General features: G+C 37.9%; 1 protein-coding gene across 1 annotated transcript; it reads right to left on the bottom strand.

Moving 5' to 3' along the window:
* Positions 1-15,705: 15,705 nt before the first annotated feature.
* Positions 15,706-20,991, bottom strand: LOC114177673 (copper-transporting ATPase RAN1-like). Its single transcript, XM_028063122.1, has 9 exons — positions 20,640-20,991; positions 19,920-20,519; positions 18,906-19,335; positions 18,402-18,727; positions 17,882-17,940; positions 17,445-17,787; positions 16,923-17,120; positions 16,553-16,810; positions 15,706-16,381 (listed from the first exon to the last, which is right to left on the bottom strand). Exons 1-9 carry the CDS (start codon positions 20,913-20,915, stop codon positions 15,905-15,907), a joined length of 2,967 nt encoding a protein of 988 aa, XP_027918923.1. The 5' UTR covers positions 20,916-20,991; the 3' UTR covers positions 15,706-15,904.
* Between the last annotated feature and the right edge of the window lie 445 nt (positions 20,992-21,436).

Genomic DNA, 21,436 nt, shown 5'->3' with positions numbered 1-21,436 from the left:
GACATTGTATAGACATGATGAACATTGAAAAAAAAATGTGATAGCGTCATCATGACTTTACTAAACGTAAAAGGAAACACCACATCAAGATTTAGCCAACATGGACATCCATTTTGGGTTACATCCACGATCAATTGGAAGACACACTTACTTGCCTCTAGCTTGTCACACTTTTTCTAAAGCACAACAAATTAAAGTATTATACCCAAAGGTTGTAACTCATTCATTTGTCATCTTTAGTGTAACAAGAAAGAAGATTCATGGAAATGTGGGTATTATGTCATGTCTTGGATAAGAACAATCATTTGAGCTACAATTAAAGAGGATTTGATAGAGGTAATAATATGTGTATATATCTTTAAGATATTATAAATCATATAAAACTTTAAACAATGATATTCATACATAATGAATTTGTATTATTTTTTCAGCGCTTCAAGAATTCATCACCTATATCGGATGACACTATACAGACCCTAAGATAGTAGTGGGAAGCATATTTATTGGAGCAATGGAGTTAGGACCCACAATAACATTAGAATTTTTTTTTCAAACTTTGTAGGATGTCAATTTCTTGATGAAACTTTTAGTTTTGTGGTAATTGTAAAAGTTTAGACAACTTTAAAATTATTAGTTAAAATTGTAAATCCACCACTTTGCTTGAATATTTGTGAATTGTTCTGGAACTTTTTTGTTTTTCAGGTGTGGGAAATTGTAAATACAACAAAACATTAAAAAAGAAAACAACTGGTATTGACGTCTGTCCTTGCACTATCAGTTGTCAAAGGACGTTGACGTCTGTCAGTGCAAGGACAGACGTCAACTCTAGCTTTTTTTTTGCCTCCAGAGGGCATCAGTTGAACGTCGGGTTGGGTTTGAACTGACGTTAGGGGATGTCAGTCACTACTATTTCCGACGTTAAGTAACGTCAATTTTTCTTTCAGACGTTAATTTTAACTCCACCCAATATGACGTCAATATTTTAACAAATGTCAAAAGCCAAAAATGACAGACGTTATAAACAATTTTTGTGTTAGTGTGTGCGATCTCCAACACACCTCCTTTATACTAAGACACATACATATCGAGCATGAGACTCAATATTAATGAGTGATCCAATAACGGTAACATGATAGGCTCAACAAATAAGAAATTTTGCTATGATATGTTTGAAATGACTTTGATATCATGTTATAAAGTAGACTTTAAGTCTCACCTAACCTTACAAAACCAACTTGTAGGTTTATACAAACTTATATATTGTAAATTTACTTTATCTCTAGTCAATATGAGATCTTCAGTAAAAAAAGTAAACCATTATAAAAAAACAATGTTGTTTTCTTTGGTTAAGATCAACATCAAATTCTTCCAATTTTATCATTCAAGGATAAACATAAACAAGTATAAAATCGTTAGAATTGTTTCTCGAAGATTTTTGTTCGATATGATCCAAAGTGCTCATGAGTGAACGAAATCAACTTGATGTGGATTATGTTGTCAATGGGCTAACAAAGTAACAATTTTCAAACTAACTCGAATTTCATGAATAATTAACTTATGGTATGAATTAATTTCATAAATATCTTTAAATCATTAAATTCTCTCTTAATTTGTATTTTAATCAAGAACTCATGCATTTCTCTCCAACAATTATATTTTTTGTCTTTTTATTATTTAGATATGGAATAGTGGATAGAGACAATAAAAGATAAAATGGAGAAAAGATTAGATGAAGAAGAGAATGGAGACGAAGATTTGCAGGAATTACTAAACTATATTAACAAGGATAAAACAAGAATCGATAAAGGAAATATATGATAGTAGTAACCTAAATTGCTACATTCATCAATAGATTTGTACTTTCTCTTGTTTTTGACATTCTTAGAGTGTTTGAATTGTATCCACAATTTGTCATCCTACTTTACATTTGAATTACCTATTTATATTACCTCATTTGAATTACCTATTTATAGTGACATATTATACTGATTCTAATTCACCAGGTACAAAAACTAACAAAGTGACAATTTTGTAAATAATGGGAGATTTTCTATATCGATTGAACCCAACACCAATATAAAATGTGGCATGGTCTTTAAAATGTTGGTGAACTGGTATAGAAAATTACTTCTTATGTTTTCTTATTTTAAAAATATTTACTATACTAGTTGGACCTTGTAACTAGTATAGTATGTTTAATTTTGCATTACTTCCTTATCACCCTAGCATAGTACTCTTCATTTCCAACACAATTTTCTTCTCTACAATTACTCTCTTTGACTTTCTTGGTCTGCGAAGTCGTCATTCGTCATGTTGCTCTATCGTCGTTGTTCCCTAGGGTTGTTGTCGTCGTCATTGTAGCATAAGCCTCCCATTGGTATTTCTTTTCATTGCCCTATTTGGTTTTTTGAAATCACCTTTCACTTTCTCCATTTCTCATGCCTAATTCTTTCTTTTTATGATTGGTGACTCCAACTTCTCTAAATTGTTAACGAAGGTGTCGAAGCTTTTCTCCAAATTCGTCATTAAGCTTTGAGTTTAAGGTTTCATACGCCATTATTCTCGCACAAGGCCATAAACGAAAATTGTGGCAAGTTGGGTGTTGACAACTTGGATTGTTGTGGAAATTTATTATTTTCCCTACCTTCCACGACCAGAGTTAGTTAACCTATGTGGCAATGCTCACACATTCCTCTTAATAGGTTTCTTCATTAAATTACTTAATATATTTTCTTTGTGTGAAATTGTTTGGGGTTCAGGTGGGAATTTCGTAGGGATGCCATGAATAGAGAGATAGAAAGGAGAATGAAATTATACTTTTCATTGTTTTGAAGTGTCAATTGATCGAGAACAAAGAAAAGTAAATAGGACAAATAAAGGCAATAGGCTAGGTTTTGTGAGCTTAATTTTTTTTAGTTTCATGTTTTTCCAATTACATATAATGTCATATGTATGGTTGTGCAACTACAATTTTTTAATTGGCTTATTTTTAGTTCTTATAAACAAGATTAGTTAGAAAATATTCATTACTCTATATCTTTTATGAGACGAGATCTTTAGTATATAATAATGACTTGAAATATGTACTTGACTTACTTATTTCATTGATGTTTTATATATATTTCAATCCTACTTTAATGAGAATATACCATATTTTATTGCTTAAATGAATGCAATTTATATTTGTTGAGAAATTGTATATATTGTTAAGACTCTTTAGAAGACATCTTCTAACTCTTGCAAGAGTGATCTCATTCTAAAGTCCAGGAAGATATTCACTTTCCTAGAGAATATCTCAAAAGATATTAGATTCTCACCATTGTGAAGTACCTAATGAGATATTCATTTATTGGGAGAGAATAGGACTCAATTCCACAATAATGTGGCCTTACTTGGTAGAAGGAAGGCATCCCTTCTTTGTGATTATTGGGCCATGTTCTAGAGAGTGTGAATAACATGATTTGGCAGAGTATCTTGGTATAAAATCGTAACTTATATAGTTTAGGTTTAAATATTATTTTGGTCTCTATTTTGGTTCAGTTTGTTCAATTTGGCCTTTTTTTTTTGCACGTTCAATTTGGTCCTTGTTTTGCTAAATTATGTTCAATTTCGTCCTTTTCATGGATGCCATTTAAATTGATAATAGGAGAGTGTACAGGTTGACATTGTTCACATTACATGGATTGTTTTAATTATGATTGTTTGTGTTTTGTTCAAATAAGTCCATGTTTTAGTTAAATTTGTTCAATTTAGTCTCACCCTCCACTTCGTCACCCTCCCTCTCTATTTCATGACTTTTCACCATTGCCACAACCACCACCAAACTAAACCCACAACCACCACCTTACTAAAATCAGCACTACCAATAAGATGGATAACAATACAATAAAATCTTAATGGATACTTAACTAAACAACATAGGAAGATGGCATAGGAGAAGGTCCGTATCTAACTATCAAATTTACTTGCATAGCAGATGGCAACACAATGTCTAGTCCAATAGACATTTTTAATAGTTGTTGTTGTTAAATTTTGCCTCTCGTGCCCCTAGTAATCTCTCTTTCATGGCTCAATTGCAAGTGCAACCAATGTTATGAAAAGGGAAAATTGAATACTTATCAATTAACAGAAAACATCACATACTGAAAAAAAAACTTTAATGACAATAAATATTAAATAAGCAAAATATATTTTTTAAAATAGGGCATTCCAATTACCAAAGAGGAAATAAAGGCTTTTTAAAGGGGAGAAGATAAAGTTGAAGCACAAAGAATCTGATCTCACAATGCATTTTTTTTTTAGACAACACATTTGTGTTTGAAAGCACAAAAGCCTCGAAATGGAGAAAAAAACAGTCAAAAGAGCAATGTTTGTTTGCATCACTGATGAAAAATGACAGTTTGACTGTTCTCAAGTAATCTTGAGCAACATTTTTGTTTTCAAATTATCTAGCATGTTAATCTTTTCAAAATTAATCAATAATGCTTATAGTTGCAACGGTTAAACTTTGTTTAAGAAAAAAAGATCCTTCTCATTAACATGGATTTAGTATAAGGTTCAACACTACATGATCACCAACAACTTGGTCTCTCGTGTCGTTTAACTACCAAACTCAATAGTCGGTCCTAAATGTAATACCCCATTTAAATAATATCCTTAATTTAAATGAAATGCAACGCAGATAGGGTAAAAGAAACAAATCTGGGAGTATAATCACTACTCCTTACAATATCAAGAAATAAAACTAAAAGAAACCAAGGCACACCTCGATGCCAGATACAAAGTATAATACAAGAACTTGACAGTAGAATCCAGCCTAGATGGGCTACGCAGCAGAACCATCACCTCCCTGTTGACCCCGGATGTTCCTCACATCTGCTCACATCAATAAATTGATGATCATCGCAAAAGGAGAAGAACCACACACAAGCAATCAAACAAGCAAAAGGGTAAGCTAGAGTATAAAATAGTTTATCATACAGTTACATGCTATTTCACATTCCAATCAGTATATATCATCCAAACATGTTATGACCCTTCAAATAATACACTAAGACTCAGACTCAACTCATCCGAATATATATAATCTAGTTGTATTCAGTGGAGCTTGCACTTGTGGTGGATTTCTCTGCTCACCCCCGAGCTAAGTGTTACAAGTGTTACAATGTCTCAATCCCCCACACACAAGGTTAGCCCTTAATGAGTTTCAGGCCTCCTACTACTCTCACCACAAGAGTTAATCCGCTCTAAGTGAAACTAACTGACTCTTTAGAGTGTCAGGATGCAACTTTAACTTGAATCCTTACCAAATTATATAAATGGGGTACCACCATGAACTCCCACTAACAGGGGTCATGGAATTACGTCCCGACCACTGAAGCACCACCATGAGGTCTCACCTAGAGGCTCACGGAATTACGTACTGACAACATACCAATCATATTCAAACAATCATGTAATATTTATCATGCTTATAAATCTCATGCCAACCTTTATAATCCATCCTCATACATGTTCCATGTTGAATCCATTCCAAATCATCCTTCCTAATCCATGAATATAGAAATGTAATTCATACCGACACCATGCCACTTTGATTACCAACCATCTCATACAAGTCACATGCCAATGTCATGTTAAACTTATCAATCACAGACCATAAACCATTCTACTCATACCGATTCGCCCAATTCATGCTTTTAAAAGTAATTGAATCAATCCACAAGTTCAAGTTAAAGTAAGGAATTAAAATTCTGCAGCAATTCTCGCTTAAGCTAGACTAATCTCGCTTAAGCTAGACTGGTCTCGCTTAAGCTAGAAATTCTCGCTTAAGCTAGGCTGATCTCGCTTAAGCTAGAAATTCTCGCTTAAGCTAAACTGACAGATTTTCATTGATTTCAACATGTAAAAACACAAAATCCCAAACAACAAAAATTTAAGAAAACACAAGCACGTTGTATAAAATGTTGGCATCATATTTCATGCTTTAAAAGGGTGAACAAATCAATCATGGGAGTATACAAACATTTAAACAATTGTGATGTCAATCTCGCTCAAGCTAAGGATCTCTCGCTCAGGCGACAGGGGTCTCTCGCTCAGGCGAAAAGCTTCGCTCAAGCGAGAGGCCTTCGCTTAGGCGAGCACTCAAAACTAAAGGGGGCGACTTATTGCCATGCTCGCTTAGGCGAGAGCTTCCCGTTTGGGCGAGAAATAGCTTGCTTAGGCGAGCATAGCAGATCTCACCTGCTCTCACGCATGCAAAACCAAAAATCCATCCATAAATAATAACAAATTATTTTCACACCATCAAAAGCACATCAAATCATCAAGAGCACCCAACAGAACCAAAACAGGCAGATTATTTATAAAAGCATAAAAAAATCCTAGCTTACCTTACCTGGAAAGAGCTAGCCAAAAGACTTGTATACCCAAACAGTGAGCACCATAGCATTGGGAACAACTTACTAAGTTGGAAAAAATGGTAGAACAGAGGAAAACAAGGTTACCAAGAGGGCCCCTTGTTGGAACCAAGACAACAATGCTAGAAAAAATGGAAGTACGAGATGAGGGATAACTTACGTGAAGAAGGAATGAGTTCGAACTAGCTTGACCATGGTGGTACTGAGCCCTAGCATAGTTTCTGTGAATAGGAAAGGTAAGAGTGAGAGCACTAATTTTGGCAAGTGAGTGCAGAATGAAGGACCTTGGCTGCTTTAGGGGCCTTGGCACCCTATGGGTCAGCCTTTAGGCCCAACTAATTAGAGTGGGTCTTTACAAATAAGGGCAGAAAGTAAAGTGGGTTTTACATTCTTCCCAACAACAAAAATTTTTGACCTCGAAAATTCACCGATGAGATAGGAAGAAAACTACATTTTCCTCATTTTCACTAACAACCACCACTCCGACACGACTGATATAATGACTCCCACAACTATATTCATTGGAAACTTTGCCTTTGTGCTAAGCGATATGTGTTCAACTGTGTAGATTGGTTTAGTCACTGCTCTCGAAGTAACTTCCAACCTGCAACCTTACAACTGGAATGCTCCTTCGTACCTGTAACATCCCGTCAGGATATTACGGGTTTATAAATAAAATAAAGAAAAAAATAAAATACTCAGCGCATTTAATAATACCTCATTTTGCCAAAACACGGGAAATTTAAATTTTATTAAACGATCAAATAAAGTTTATAAATATCCACTACAATACCAAAATCACAATGTTATAAAGTTACCCATCAGGGTTTACAACTGTTTTCAAAAGCAATAAATAACATAAGATTTTCCCCAAGTCGAACCCCTCTCCGCGACTAAGCTGCACCAGAACCACCTGCATCATCAACATATGCTCCCGTGTACCGCGTACACGATCATCGCCAAACACACGCAGATAGGGTGAGCTTAGCAGATAAATCATATATATTACAGATATGTACATGTTCATATACACACATATTACCATATATAACTTGAATTTTTCCACATTATTCTATCCTTTAATTCCTAGCATCTGACCCCCAATCAGATTATTCGTGTTCTACATCATCTAGGGATTACTTCAAGGTGACTTGCTGCCATAGCTATCGGCCACAACCGATAGAGCATGTGCGGGAAAACATGCTACGGATCATACACCGCAACGCCAGGTAGAGTTCCCATATACGAACAGAGTTCCCATATACGAACATAGTCCGTATCGTTCCAAGACTACCAAACTCGTCAGCCAACAACTGAGGAGGGCAATCTATCTGGACCCATCCGTACTGGCCACAACCAGCACACTCACACCGGCAACACTCGCCAACCCGAGCCACAACTCAAGGGTCCCTCGTGTTCATCCGCCATCTCGAGCCACAACTCAAGAGATGCTATTCCGAGCCACAACTCAAGGAATACCACGTACTTAACCCTTATCCCGAGCCACAACTCAAGGGATACATTCCGAGCCACAACTCAAGGAACACCAACAATCCCACCTTTAAAGCATCACGAGACGCATTGTAGATCACAGATACATCATCAGAACTCAAAGTTGCAGCAGTATAGATCGCCTGGCGGGGGACACGTGCCGCCAGGCGCTGCCAACTCCCAGACCGCCTGGCGGGTGTCGCGTACCGCCAGGCGCACAGCGCCCCAAAAACTCTCCTCGCTGCAGGTACCGCCTGGCGGTATTAACCTCACCGCCAGGCGGCCAGGTTCCAGTGACCCACTGTTGGACAGTTATCGCCTGGCGCTACAGACTCGACCGCCAGGCGCTGCGCCACCAGGTGTTCTCAGTTTCCCCCTCTATCGCCTGGCGGAGCAGTTCCTTCCCGCCAGGCGCTATACTAGAACAACTTGATTCTGGTCTAGAATGCCTTAGCACCTCTGAGTCCATCCCAAACTCCTCTTCCTCACTTAACCCACCAAATTGAGTATTACTATCTTAGTTTACGATCCTTAATTCCCTTTTTCCTTACCATAGCCTAATTAGGAACTATGAGCCAATAGAACACATCATTTGTTATAATTTACCAACCTCCAATTAAAGCATAGTGTCCATCATTCCATACTATATCAGTTACCGCATTATCCTACACCTCACCTCAAGTCCCTTATAATAAATTATTACCATTCAATTGCATAAATCGTTTACCACACTTACTATTTTAAATTTACTCTACGCCCTCATACCAGGAAACCTTCCTATGCTTCCAAAATCACAGATCATACATATTTCAACATCTACGCGAAGGAAAACGAAGCTCTGCAATAGCGCCTGGCGGTAAAACACATGTCGTCAGGCGGTGCGTGTCAGTCCTGGAATTTCCAGAACCCTTTCTTCCTGTCACAGCCCCCAAACCTCTCAATGAAACCTTCGTTCTGTCCAACTACTCCTATTTCGCCCCCCTATCTCATTCGTATACCACCCTAAGTGCAAACTATCCTCAACTCTTATCATGTTCTTTAACATTTTCCACACCTAATGGTCTAATAGAAGGTATCTCTCGACTTTCCAGCCCTATCACCGTTCCATCAATTATACTCAACGCCTACACTGGAATTCAATAAAATAACCCATCAATCAACTCATAACCCTTAAATCCTGATTCCTCCCCGATTAAGATCCTTCCAGAATGCACTCAATCGTTAAATCAAGCCAAACAGACTTGCGTCGCCTGGCAGACATTCATCTCCGCCAGGCAATTCATCACAGAAAACCCAGAAATAGATATGTGTTTGCGTCGCCTGGCGGTATAGGGTTTCACCGCCAGGCGATCCCTCGTGATAGCCCAGAAACACCCAATTTTAACATGAGTCGCCTGGCGGCTAAGTGTAGTCCGCCAGGTAGTTTCTGGAAAATTTCCAGAAATCAAAAAACGCAGAATTTAAACAAAAACATAATTACGAATAATAAAATCGGAGACCAGCTCCCCTAACTTGATCTCCTTTGCTATACTTGAAATCCTCAAGCTCTTTCCTTTGGCCACCAATGGCCACTCTTGAATTTCCTCAACCCCGCCTCCAAATTCACTCACGCCAGACCCCTCTCACTCACTTTTAATAGCCATTCATATCTCATCATGAATGGTGATTGCAGCCCCCTTGGCCGTGCTAATTCCAGAAGGTTTCTGTTAACCTTTCCAATTCCATCCAAAGTTAACATTAGCAAAATAAAAATAAGTTTCATTTAGGATTACCAAGGTTTGAACCCATGGCCATTTAGTCACCATTCAAGTGCATAACCAATTCAACCAATCATGTTTCATGCTAACAATCATAATTTAGACATCATATCATACCAGAACATGATTTCACATATTTAAATAATAAAACTATAACACAAAATTATCATGCATAGGACTTGAACCCAAGTCCTCTCACACAAACAAAGTACTCTCAACCATTTGAGCTAGTATTTTTCCACGTCATACCAACCATAATTTAATGTCATAATTATTTTCCCTCCCGCATTTATTAATTAATTAAATTCTACGGGTCTTACAGTACATGTCCAACCAACTTGTATCTGATATACTAACTCTCCTACCATATGCTCTCCACTACCTTTCGTAGGTTTTTATCAAAGTCTTAGATGACTTCAAATCTCAAACTAAAGCATGTGCGTTATCACTTCCTATCACCTTGTTCTCTCCTTTAAGCATCACTCCACTAACTTTATCACTCTTGGGTTCTGGCCTACTGCCCCACCATCAACACTCTTAACCACTTTTATGTATAACGACCTCTTGCTTCCTCTGTTGGCTTCAACCAAGGCAACAAGTTCACTACCGAGTTGTTCCATTTCCAATTTAAAAGCTTCAACTATTTCCTTCACCATATTGTTTTGGCATCCTACCTTTACCTTTAATCCCCTAACCTGAAACCATCATTTCACAGAAACTTCAGAACCATAACTCTCCCTGACTTCAAGTCTCTAGTTTGATATGTACCAATCAACTCTACAATACACTTCAAACTAAGATTGCCCGATTTGGCTTTTCTCCCAACCTCTTTGAAACTCCCTTGTACTAGTCGAATGACTTGACCAATGAAATCTCTTCACCTCTTCTCCTCCCAACTTAGACACTAACTTCTCCACCAACTCTTATTCTTACCTTGCCAAGCCTAGATCTTGAATTCTCTTCTAGAAATAACCACCGACTCTTACTTCCTTACTTCTAGGTTGGTACCCTAACTTGAAAACATAATTCAACCATCTCTCATTTCCTTAGTCCAATTTCCTCCATGCAACCATACACTTCCAACTATGAATGATCATTGTACACTTTTACTCGATACTCACAAGAACGAAACTTTTGATGTTTTTAAAGAACTGGTCTTCGTAGTAATCACTAGGTCATGAGTAAGATAGTTCTTCTTGCGCACCTCTTACCATTTCTAAGCATCATCTGCCACAATCCCGTTGCGCTACTCTATCCATACATAAGGTCACTTGTTTGTTTACTCAAAATAATGATCCTTTCATGTCCGCCATGACAAGGAAGCAATCGCCGTTGAGAAACCTTCCTCGAGACCCCTATAAAACTTGAAGAACCCTTTAAACTCCTCATTTGATAGCCTTAGCGTTCCATTTTCTCAACAATGTATCTATCCTTTTAAAACCATATTCCTTATTAGCCACTTCAACCTTAGTCAATACTCTTCTTGAACGGCTTGACACACCACAACTTCTTTTTAAAGATTCACCAAACATGCAGTTATCCTAGTGATTATACTAAGTTTATATCATCATGTCTCCAACAACTCTTTCACTTGTTTCTCTTACTTCACAATCCTAGCATAAATCCTCCAATTAGAAACTATTACACAAGTTCGACTTCAGACCCAAATGCAAAAGTGAACTTCAGCACTCCAAAGCGAAAATTCTAATATTTACTTCAGAACAAATCTATAACTCTTCTACCACTAAGATTCCTTGCGTCTATTTTTCGCTTGCCTTTGTCGTATAACTTTGATTCACATGACACTATGCCCTCACCTTTCAACTTGATCCACACTTGTTACACCACTGCTGATTTATCTCTTTAAATCAAAGGATACTACTTCGTTGGGGATCACATCTCCTAAGAATGAGATTAAGAAAACAATCAATTCACCCTTGAGATCATGTCCCAACCTTGTAAAGGAAACAATTCAAATTGGCTTTGAATTTTAATCCTTTGGTCACCATGAGACATGAGACACACCCGAGTAAACTTCACTTGACCGCAACTGTAGCAAACCACCATCTCAACTCCAACTCCCTCTTGCAAGCACCCATGACTCCTTTACCATATGGGCGACACCAAGAGGTATATGATCCCAAGTAAAACCAAACCCATATCCCAAGCACCACTTTATACTTTGTATCCTCAAATTTGATTATTTGCGCTACTCACTTTGGCACCAACTATCGTATACACTATTTCAATTTCTTCAGACTTTTCTTCTCCTTTCATTCTTTAGTGTATTTTGCCCCCACTAGCTCTTGTCATTCCTACAAGACCCAACACTTAGATTTCTTGGTCTCAGCCCAAGGTCAATTGTTCTGCTCTGTGAACTACTTTTCCTTGGAACATCCTTCTACCAACTCCAAAGACCAATCATCTCCTTCTGACTATCCAACCTAGTACGAAACCTTTATGCCACTTCCTTTTTTTTATCCACATATTATTTTATTATTATTTTTTCTTTATTTAGGAAACATCATCTTACTTGACTAATTTGTAAGCTCTACTCCATCTTAGCCTCCAACTAGAGATTTGTCGTCATTTTACACTCCATGGTCTTTATCTTTCTCAGCTTGCTCGATGCCAAGCAATCTCATTATTTTCTATAACCCAGGATTTGTCAATTGCTTCTCTTCCACCAATCCAAGAAAACACTAGATATGGCCATACGACCAAATTTAATGACACTTCTCTTAACATTACATGTATCTGTAGAACTCTGAACCCCGACATTGCCGGAATGTAGAACCAAGTTGATTTTTTCTCAAACGTTGTTACACTTGCATGCACTGATATCTCCCATATGTTCTAACCTCTAGGTTCAACTTATTTTGGAAAACTTACGGTATTTGATCTCAAACTTGTCCTTGAAGCTCCCTTGGTCCAATTGTTGCTAAACTCCAACATCTTTTCTCAAACTACTAACCCAAACTTAGCTTTCCTTGCTCAACGGTATACATCACACATCAACTTCCTATCTTTGAGGCAAGAATTTGTCTCAAAGACCTCATCCAACACTTTGTAAAGGTAAGAAGGCCAAGTTTACATTGGATTTGCATTCCCTTATTTCTATAGACACCAGACACAGAGCATAGAGGCATAACAACACAAACTAGAACATACGAAGCAACACTCCATCATTTATAGACAACCAAACCTTTTTATCGGTCACCCTTCTTTCCCCAACCAGTAGAATTAAGGAAGGAAAAACAATCTTTAATCTAGTCATGAGTGTGCACCCTCATTACTTTATCAAGGCGTTTGTTGTTCTCAAAACTTTTGGTTTCACTTACAAACTTGACTAGACATGACTTCTCACGCCCGCGAAGCATGACAAACCCAAAACCTCATGTCATCTTAAGGATGAACTGCTCTGATACCATAAATGTAACACCCCATTTAAATAATATCCTTAATTTAGGGTTGAATATGTCTTTGGTCCCTTAACTTTAAGTGAAAATTAAAATTAGTTTCTCTTGAAAATTTTGGCTTAATTTAGTCTTCCAATTTTAGAAATGTGTGAAATTAGTCCTTTTCACCAAATTTTGTCAAGTTTATTTGATGTTTCAAAAGCATTTCATGATAGCATTTGAGTTGTTTACATCGTTTGATACATTTTCACTTCAATGTTAGTTGAGAAACGCGTTCCAAACGTCAAATCAACTTAACAAAATTTTGTTAAAAGGATTAAATCCACGCATTTCTAAGGATGAGAAACTAAATTGGTTCAAAGTTTCAAAAAGAAACTAATTCTAATTTTCACCGAAAATTTTAGAAAAAAAAACATATTGAACCCTATTATTTATATCTTCCTAAGTATCATACTTACGTGAGTTGTCATGGATTTAGTATAAGGTTCAACACTACATGATCACCAACAACTTGGTCTCTCGTAGTCGTTTAACTACCAAACTCAATAGTCGGTCCTAAATGTAACACCCTATTTAAATAATATCCTTAATTTAAATGAAATGCCACACAGATAGGGTAGAAGAAACAAATCTGGGAGTATAACCACTACTCCTTACAATATCAAGAAATAAAACTAAAAGAAACCAAGGCACACCTCGATGCCAAATACAAAGTATAATACAAGAACATGACAGTAGAATCCAGCTCAGATGGGCTACACAGCGGAACCATCACCTCCCTGTTGACCCCGGGTGTTACTCGCATATGCTCACACCAATAAATTGATGATCATCGCCGAAGGAGAAGAACCACACACAAGCAATCAAATAAGTAAAAGGGTAAGCTAGAGTATAAAACAGTTTATCATACAGTTACATGCTATTTCACATTCCAATCAGTATATATCATCCAAACATGTTAGACCCTTCAAACAATACACTAAGACTCAGACTCGACTCATCCGGATATATATAATCTAGTCAGATTTAGCGGATGCTTGCACTTGTGGTGGATTTCTCTGCTCACCCCCGAGCTAAGTGTTACAAGTGTTACAATGTCTCAATCCCCCACACACAAGGTTAGCCCTTAATGAGTTTTAGGCCTCCTCCTACTTTCACCACAAGAGTCAGTCCGCTCTAAGTGAGACTAACTGATTCTTTAGAGGGTCAAGATGCAACCTTACCTTGAATCCTTACCAAATTATATAGATGGGTCACCACCATGAACTCCCACTAACAGGGGTCATGGAATTACGTCCCGACCACTGAAGCACCACCATGAGGTCTCACCTAGAGACTCACGAAATTACGTACTGACAACATACCAATCATATTCAAACAATCATGTAATATTTATCATGCTTATAAATCTCATGCCAACCTTTATAATCCATCCTCATACATGTTCCATGTTGAATCCATTCCAAATCATCCTTCCCAATCCATGAATATAAAAGTGTAATTCATATCGACACCATGCCACTTTGATTACCAACCATCTCATACAAGTCACATGTCAAGGTCATTTTAAACTTATCAATCACAGACCATAAACCATTTTACTCATATCGATTCGCCCAATTCATGCTTTTAAAAGTAATTGAATCAATTCACAAGTTCAAGTTAAAGTAAGGAATTAAAATTCTGCAGCAATTCTCGCTTAAGCTAGACTGATCTTGCTTAAGCAAGAAATTCTCGCTTAAGCTAGACGATCTCACTTAAGCTAGATTGATCTCGCCTAAGCTAAAATCTCTCGCTTAAGCTAAACTGACAGATTTTCACTTGATTTCAACATGTAAAAACACAAAATCCCAAACAACAAAAATTTAAGAAAACACAATTGTGTAGTCAATCTCGCTCAAGCTAAGGATCTCTCGCTCAGGCGACAGGGGTCTCTCGATCAAGCGAAAAGCCTTCACTCAGGCGAGTACTCGAAACTAGAGAGGGGAGTTACTGCCATGCTCACTTAGGCGAGAGCTCCTCTCGCTTAGGCGAGCATAGCAGATCTCACCTGCTCTCACGCATGCAAAACCAAAAATCCATCCATAAACAATATCAAATTATTTTCACACTATCAAAAGCACATCAAATCATCCATAAACAATATCAAATAGAACGACCTGGTATCTACACAATTGCCCTACAATATCAAATAGAAGGACCTGGTATCTACACAATTGCCCTACCTCATGTGTAAGGCGGTCTAGTTAGCTCATCCGTTAATTTAATCTATGAAAAAGTAGAAAATCAGATTTAGTTGTTTAATATGTAAAACTAATAATAAGTCGTAATTGCACACCTCTTTTACACCTTCAAAAGTTAAAAATAACATTTTATCTTTTACAAGACTAAATTGATAATGTCTTAAATTAGTCATTTTTCCGCATTTATTAGGCATTATTTGAATCCAAATTGCGGCCTAGATTTTAATAGAAATTGAGGAATGTCAAGGCAATATGTTCAAGGTCAAGCAATGAACTGAAAAGTTAATGCTACTTAAAGATTATCAATCACCGCAATGCCTCTACTTTTTCATTAAACATACACACATTTTGACCTTTGCCACAGAAAATTGATCAATTTACACCAGACATGACCAACAGCTAATATATATAAACTCGTAAATGATTTGTAATCTATACAGAAACATGTGAAATTGAGTGTGTGGAGAGGAAGAGCTATGCAATTTCAAAAACCTTTACAATGAATTGGCAGCTACAATTACAATGGGTCATCGAACTGATTTGTACCCACAGAAGATTCTCTGTTTGAATAATGGTTACTTTACAAGAATTTCAAGTATTGTGGTGAGTTTGGGCCTTGTGTATCTTCTCAAAAGCAGAGAAGAACATACCACACTAACAGATGACATAGCCATGCATGCACCAGCAAGCCATGGTGGCAGCTGGATCCTCAAAGAAGGGAAGAAAACTCCTGCAGCAACAGGTATAGCAACAACATTGTATGCCATCGCGAATACATAATTCAATCGAATGCGAAAGAAGGTCTTTTTGGAAAGATCAATGGCTGTGATCACATCTTCCAAGTTATCTCTCATCAGCACATAGTTAGCAGCTTCTATAGCCACATCTGTCCCTGCCCCAATTGCCATACCTACATCTGCAGCAGCTAATGCTGGCGAGTCATTGATTCCATCACCAACCATTGCAACTATACTTCCATCTTTTTGGAATGAACGAACAACATCAGCCTTTCCTGCAGGCATAACCTCTGCCCTAACATCTTCAATCCCAACCTGCCACACAACCAATCAACATAATTCTCATACTCATTATATTCCCTTTCAAAGATTTTGGTTTTCTTTTTAAGTACAAGTCCAAATTTTAAATGCATCAAACTGCAAAATTATCACAATGCCATACTTTCTGAGAAAAAGGGAATACTATATATATCTATGTATACAAACCTCTTTGGCAACAGCTCGAGCTGTTCTCCAGTTATCTCCTGTAACCATAACGGGTATGACTCCCATTTTCCGGAGGCCCTCTATAACAACAGAAGCTTCTCTCTTGAGTGGGTCTGCAATCCCTAAGACTCCAGTTAATACATCATCATATGCTACCAGTATCCCTGTCTTTGCACTTTCTTCAAGCTCTACAACAAAATTTTCCACTTCTGTAGAAATCTCTATGCCATTTTCTTCCAGCAGCTTCCGGTTACCGACCTGTTCATATAACGAAAATAGCTCTTAAACCCAATAAAAGATATACTGCCTCAAACAAGCAACTCTCTGGAAAATAGCTTTTACACATAATAAAAGACTTGGCACAATTTACCAAAATACGCTTCCCATCTAGAAAACACTGGACACCCCGTCCTGGAAGAGCAGAGAAGTCTGAGACATCATAAAGCCACCCTGACTTGAACTCCCCAGCATCATTCTTGGTACCACTGACAGGCGAAGACTCATCAAAGAAATGAAAATGGCGGGCATATTGCAATATTGCTTTCCCCAGAGGGTGTTCACTGCTAGCCTGACATTGAAAAAAAAAATTAATAAAATATAGTTGATTCCTCTGCTAGGCATCACAAAAAATGGAAGTGTGAAATTTTCTGACAAACAAATAGGATAAGATGATACAGCGCTAACAATATTTTTCTTAATCTAGTTTCAGAATGCCAGTACTCGTGGGGAAGTTGAGCAGTCTGTGTCGAGGAGGGAGAAAGAAAAGTAGAAAAATATGGCACTCTTATAAATCCTCTATAATTAAATTAAGGCTAGAATAGTGTATTTCCGACAGTACACTATGCAGAATGAGAATCAAAGAAATAACCATCATCAAGAAGTTGAAAGTCACCTCAGCAGAAGCCACCAATGTAAGAAATTCTCCGCGGTCCATTCCTGTGAATACCCTCGCAGCAGTAACAGTGGATTTCCCCTGAGTTAGAGTGCCTGTTTTGTCAAATATGACATATTTCACCTTCTGAGCCCTTTCCAAGGAGTCTCCTCCTTTAATTAACACGCCGTTGTTGGCCCCAACCCCTGTTGCCACCATGACAGCAGTTGGTGTTGCCAAACCAAGTGCACATGGACATGCAATCACCACAACAGATATTGAAAACATAAGGGCAAAAACAAAGTGATTTCCATTTTCTGGCAGCCATTTTTCAGGGTACGCTCCAAGAGCCCCAGCTATATACCTACAATTTTAGACAGAAGTAGTGATAAGCCTTCCAATTACACGTTAGAAACAGGATTTTTTTAAGTATGCAAAACTAGTCAAGCTAATCTTACCAGCACAGTAGTGTCAATAATGACAAAATCACAACCGTAGGAACAAATATGCTTGCTACCTGCAAGCCAAAAGAATCGCACCTGAGTTTGTATCAAATATTTAGTCATTTGGGCGCCAATCAATCACAAGATTATAAAGTCATAGTGTAGCAAGGACAAAAAAAGCTGCTGGAATTATGAGTAAAGACTAAAACCAAAATAAATGAATTCATTAAGTATCCCATTTTATGAACAATTTCACAGAAGGAACTTCAGTGATCAGAGGTGAGGCATCAAAATATTAATCCAACTCTAGAAGCTTAATCAGATTTGCCAATTAACTGGAACCCTAAATCCTTAGTCCTCGGTACTCAAAGAATCTTTTACAATTCAAATCAATTGGCCATCACTTAAAAATCTGAAATTATGCAGTTGTTATTTCTTGATCATCGAGAGACATGAAACATTTCACTTAACTTCAGAACTGAATCATTACCTAATATGTGAAAATGTTTACACAGAGCATGACCAGAATACTTACATAATCAGCAAACTTTTGAATGGGAGCTTTGGACATCTGGGCTGTCTCCACCAAACTAATTATCTGACTCAAAACTGTATCTGATCCTACTTTGGTGGCTTGAATGTGAAGGGCACCATGCATATTAATTGTACCTCCAATAACAGTTGCATTGACCTCCTTCGAAACTGGTGTTGATTCACCAGTCACCATACTCTCATTTACATAACTTGAGCCCCAAGTAACAATGCCATCAGCAGGAATCTTTGTACCAGGAAGAACTTTTAATGTGTCACCAGGTAGAACGAGTAAGGAATCTATTTCCCTTTCTTCAATAGTTCTACCACCTAGAAAACAAAAAAATTGTTGGCAAGTTTTCTAATCTGATGCAATGCAATATTAGATTATATATGAAATCCCCTCTAACAGATTTTCCCTCTAAAAATAAAAAATTCAAAACCCAAGCCGTTTCCCCTTTGTTCTCTCGTAAGAAAACAAAACACAACAAACTAAAGTGGCACGCACCTTTATCTTTGACTACCAATAAAGCTGTTGCTGGAGTAAGTTCCACTAGCTTCTTAATAGCATCAGATGTCTTTCCCTTGGCAAGGCACTCCAAATACTTGCCGAGCAATACAAATGTTATAAGCATAGCACTTGTTTCAAAGTATGTTGGAGACCAAAATCCTGTAAGGGCACCATATAGAAGAGCACAAACGGAATAAACATAAGAGGCTGTAGTTCCCAAAGCAACCAGAACATCCATGTTTGTTGAACCATTTCTTAGAGCTCTTCCAGCCGCTATATAGAAGCGTTTCCCAATCACAAATTGAATGACACTAACCAACGCCCACTTTAACCAATCACCCATGAGAAAAGGCCCACATCTCCAAAGTAACAAGGAGTAAACAAACGGAATATGAGGACAGATTACCCCAATGAAGAATAGAGGAATCTGTGCATGAAGAGAAAATCAGTACAAATGAATAAATGTTTAAATCAAGATCCTAAACAAAAATATGGACTTTTAACACAGACTCTCAGACGTTAAACAGATTTGTTTTCATATCTACATAATGTGAGAGAACTCGTAGAGATGTGAGCACTTGCAATAGAATTCCCTTCGGCAGCAATCTCATATCTCACTTTGCTTCACTTATGTTTCTACGAAGAAAAAGAATCATATTGTTTTGAGGTGTCTAGGATATCTCTTGCAAAGAGTTAGAAACTAATACCGCAAAGCAAAAAATCCATTTAAAAGACTAACCTTTGTCAACAAACATTTTTCCATATACACGGGACCAAGGGGTCTAAGCCCAGATAACATGAAGACAAAATACCACTTAAGATAAAATTCATGTACAGACTAAAACACAACCCCTAAAAATCATGAACTCGTGAGATTTTAACATTTATTCCAAATACCCATAAAGAAACTCGTCGTAAAGTGAAAACGAGGACAAAAAACAAAGAAAACCAGACCAAAAATACACAAATATCACCGAAGAATAAACAAAGTGACATCAAAGAGATACTCACACTGAGAAACAGGCTGGAAATGAAAAGCCGAAACATAGTTGAGGTTTCCGAACCATCTTTGGAAGTCACTCTAGCGTATGGATTCCTAACATGCAATCTAAACTTACCATTACTTCCCAACTGGATCCCATCAACCAATGACCTCGAACTAATAACTTCAGGGTCATAAACCACATCAAGCTCATTCAACACCGGGTCAAACCGAAACTGCCTCACCCCTTTAGTGCCACTGAGCATCCCTTCCAAAACCTGAGCATCAGCCAGAGAGTAGACACCACCAACCCCCAACACAACCTGATCCTGCCCATTACTCTGCACAAACGAACCCTCGAAACCAGCGTCTTCAATGGCCGCCACAATATCATCTTTGCTAATCACATTGGGATCATACTCGACCTCCCCCAATGAAGTAGCCAAAGCCACCACCACTCTTTTCACTCCATTAAGCCTCCTCAAAATGCCCTCAACAGAATTCACACAAGCCGCACAGGTCATCCCGCCGATCGTGAACTGCCCCACCACGCGGTCCGCCGGACCGGACTCCTGCAAGATCTCCGCCTCAAAACCTGCGTCTTCAATCGCATTCTTAATGTCGTCATCCTACGCTCAATTCAAAAACACACAATCAAACCATCACCATCACCGAACGTAACACCTTCCCGCAAATCAAACTGAACAAACGAACCAGGAAGAAATCACAATGACGAACATTATACCAACCTTGACGAGGCTTGGATTGAAAATGACGTCAGCTTTGTTTTGAAGAAGAGCAACGGAAGCCTCTGTTACGCCGTTAACGGACCTGAGAGCGGTTTCGACGGAGTTGGAACACGCGGCGCAGGTCATGCCGGTGATTCTAACCTGAATCCGCTTCGTTTCATCGTGTTCGATGTAGAGTTGTTCGTAGGAATCGAGGAGGCGAACATCTTCGAGTTCGTCGGAATCTTTGCCGGCGCCGGCGGAAGTTAGTTGGAGGTCTCCGGTGCTCGGCGCCATGAGGAGAGAAAGAATGGGTCAGGAAAATCAGAAGGAAAAGAAATATATATACAAAGGAGGGAAAAAAAAAAAGGCAATGAAAAAAGGGTTATTCGGAAAATGAGAAAATATGTTTCGGTTTCATGGTTTTTGGTGGCGAAAGCAATATTTTAACTAAGTGGAAGGTGGAGGTGGGGTTGGAGGGAGAATTCTGAGGTGCTTTTCCCGTTTTGCCCTTGTACTTCTGGTGTTGGTTTTTTTTTTGTACTGCGTTTCCAAACCTAGGACCGTGTTTGGTTCCCCAACGCACGCCTTTGCTTCTGTTTTCGTCAAAAGTCTAGTTTTACGGTTGCGAATCGCGTCTTGGAAGTTTATGCTTCTGGGTGAGCTGGTCAAACAACGTCAAAAGTGCGTTTGGAAAGGTTGATGCAATAAAATGTTAAATAATTGAATTGGTGCTTCTTTAATTAAATATAGAAAGGGAATATTTGACATTGGAAATCTTTAAAGCAAGATGAGTTCAATAAATGAATGTGAGCAAT

This window comes from Vigna unguiculata, chromosome 3, assembly GCF_004118075.2.
Source record: "Vigna unguiculata cultivar IT97K-499-35 chromosome 3, ASM411807v1, whole genome shotgun sequence".
In the NCBI taxonomy this organism is placed as follows: Eukaryota; Viridiplantae; Streptophyta; class Magnoliopsida; order Fabales; family Fabaceae; genus Vigna; species Vigna unguiculata.
Note: the sequence above shows the minus strand (reverse complement) of the source record. Positions and strands in the feature narration are given on the sequence as shown.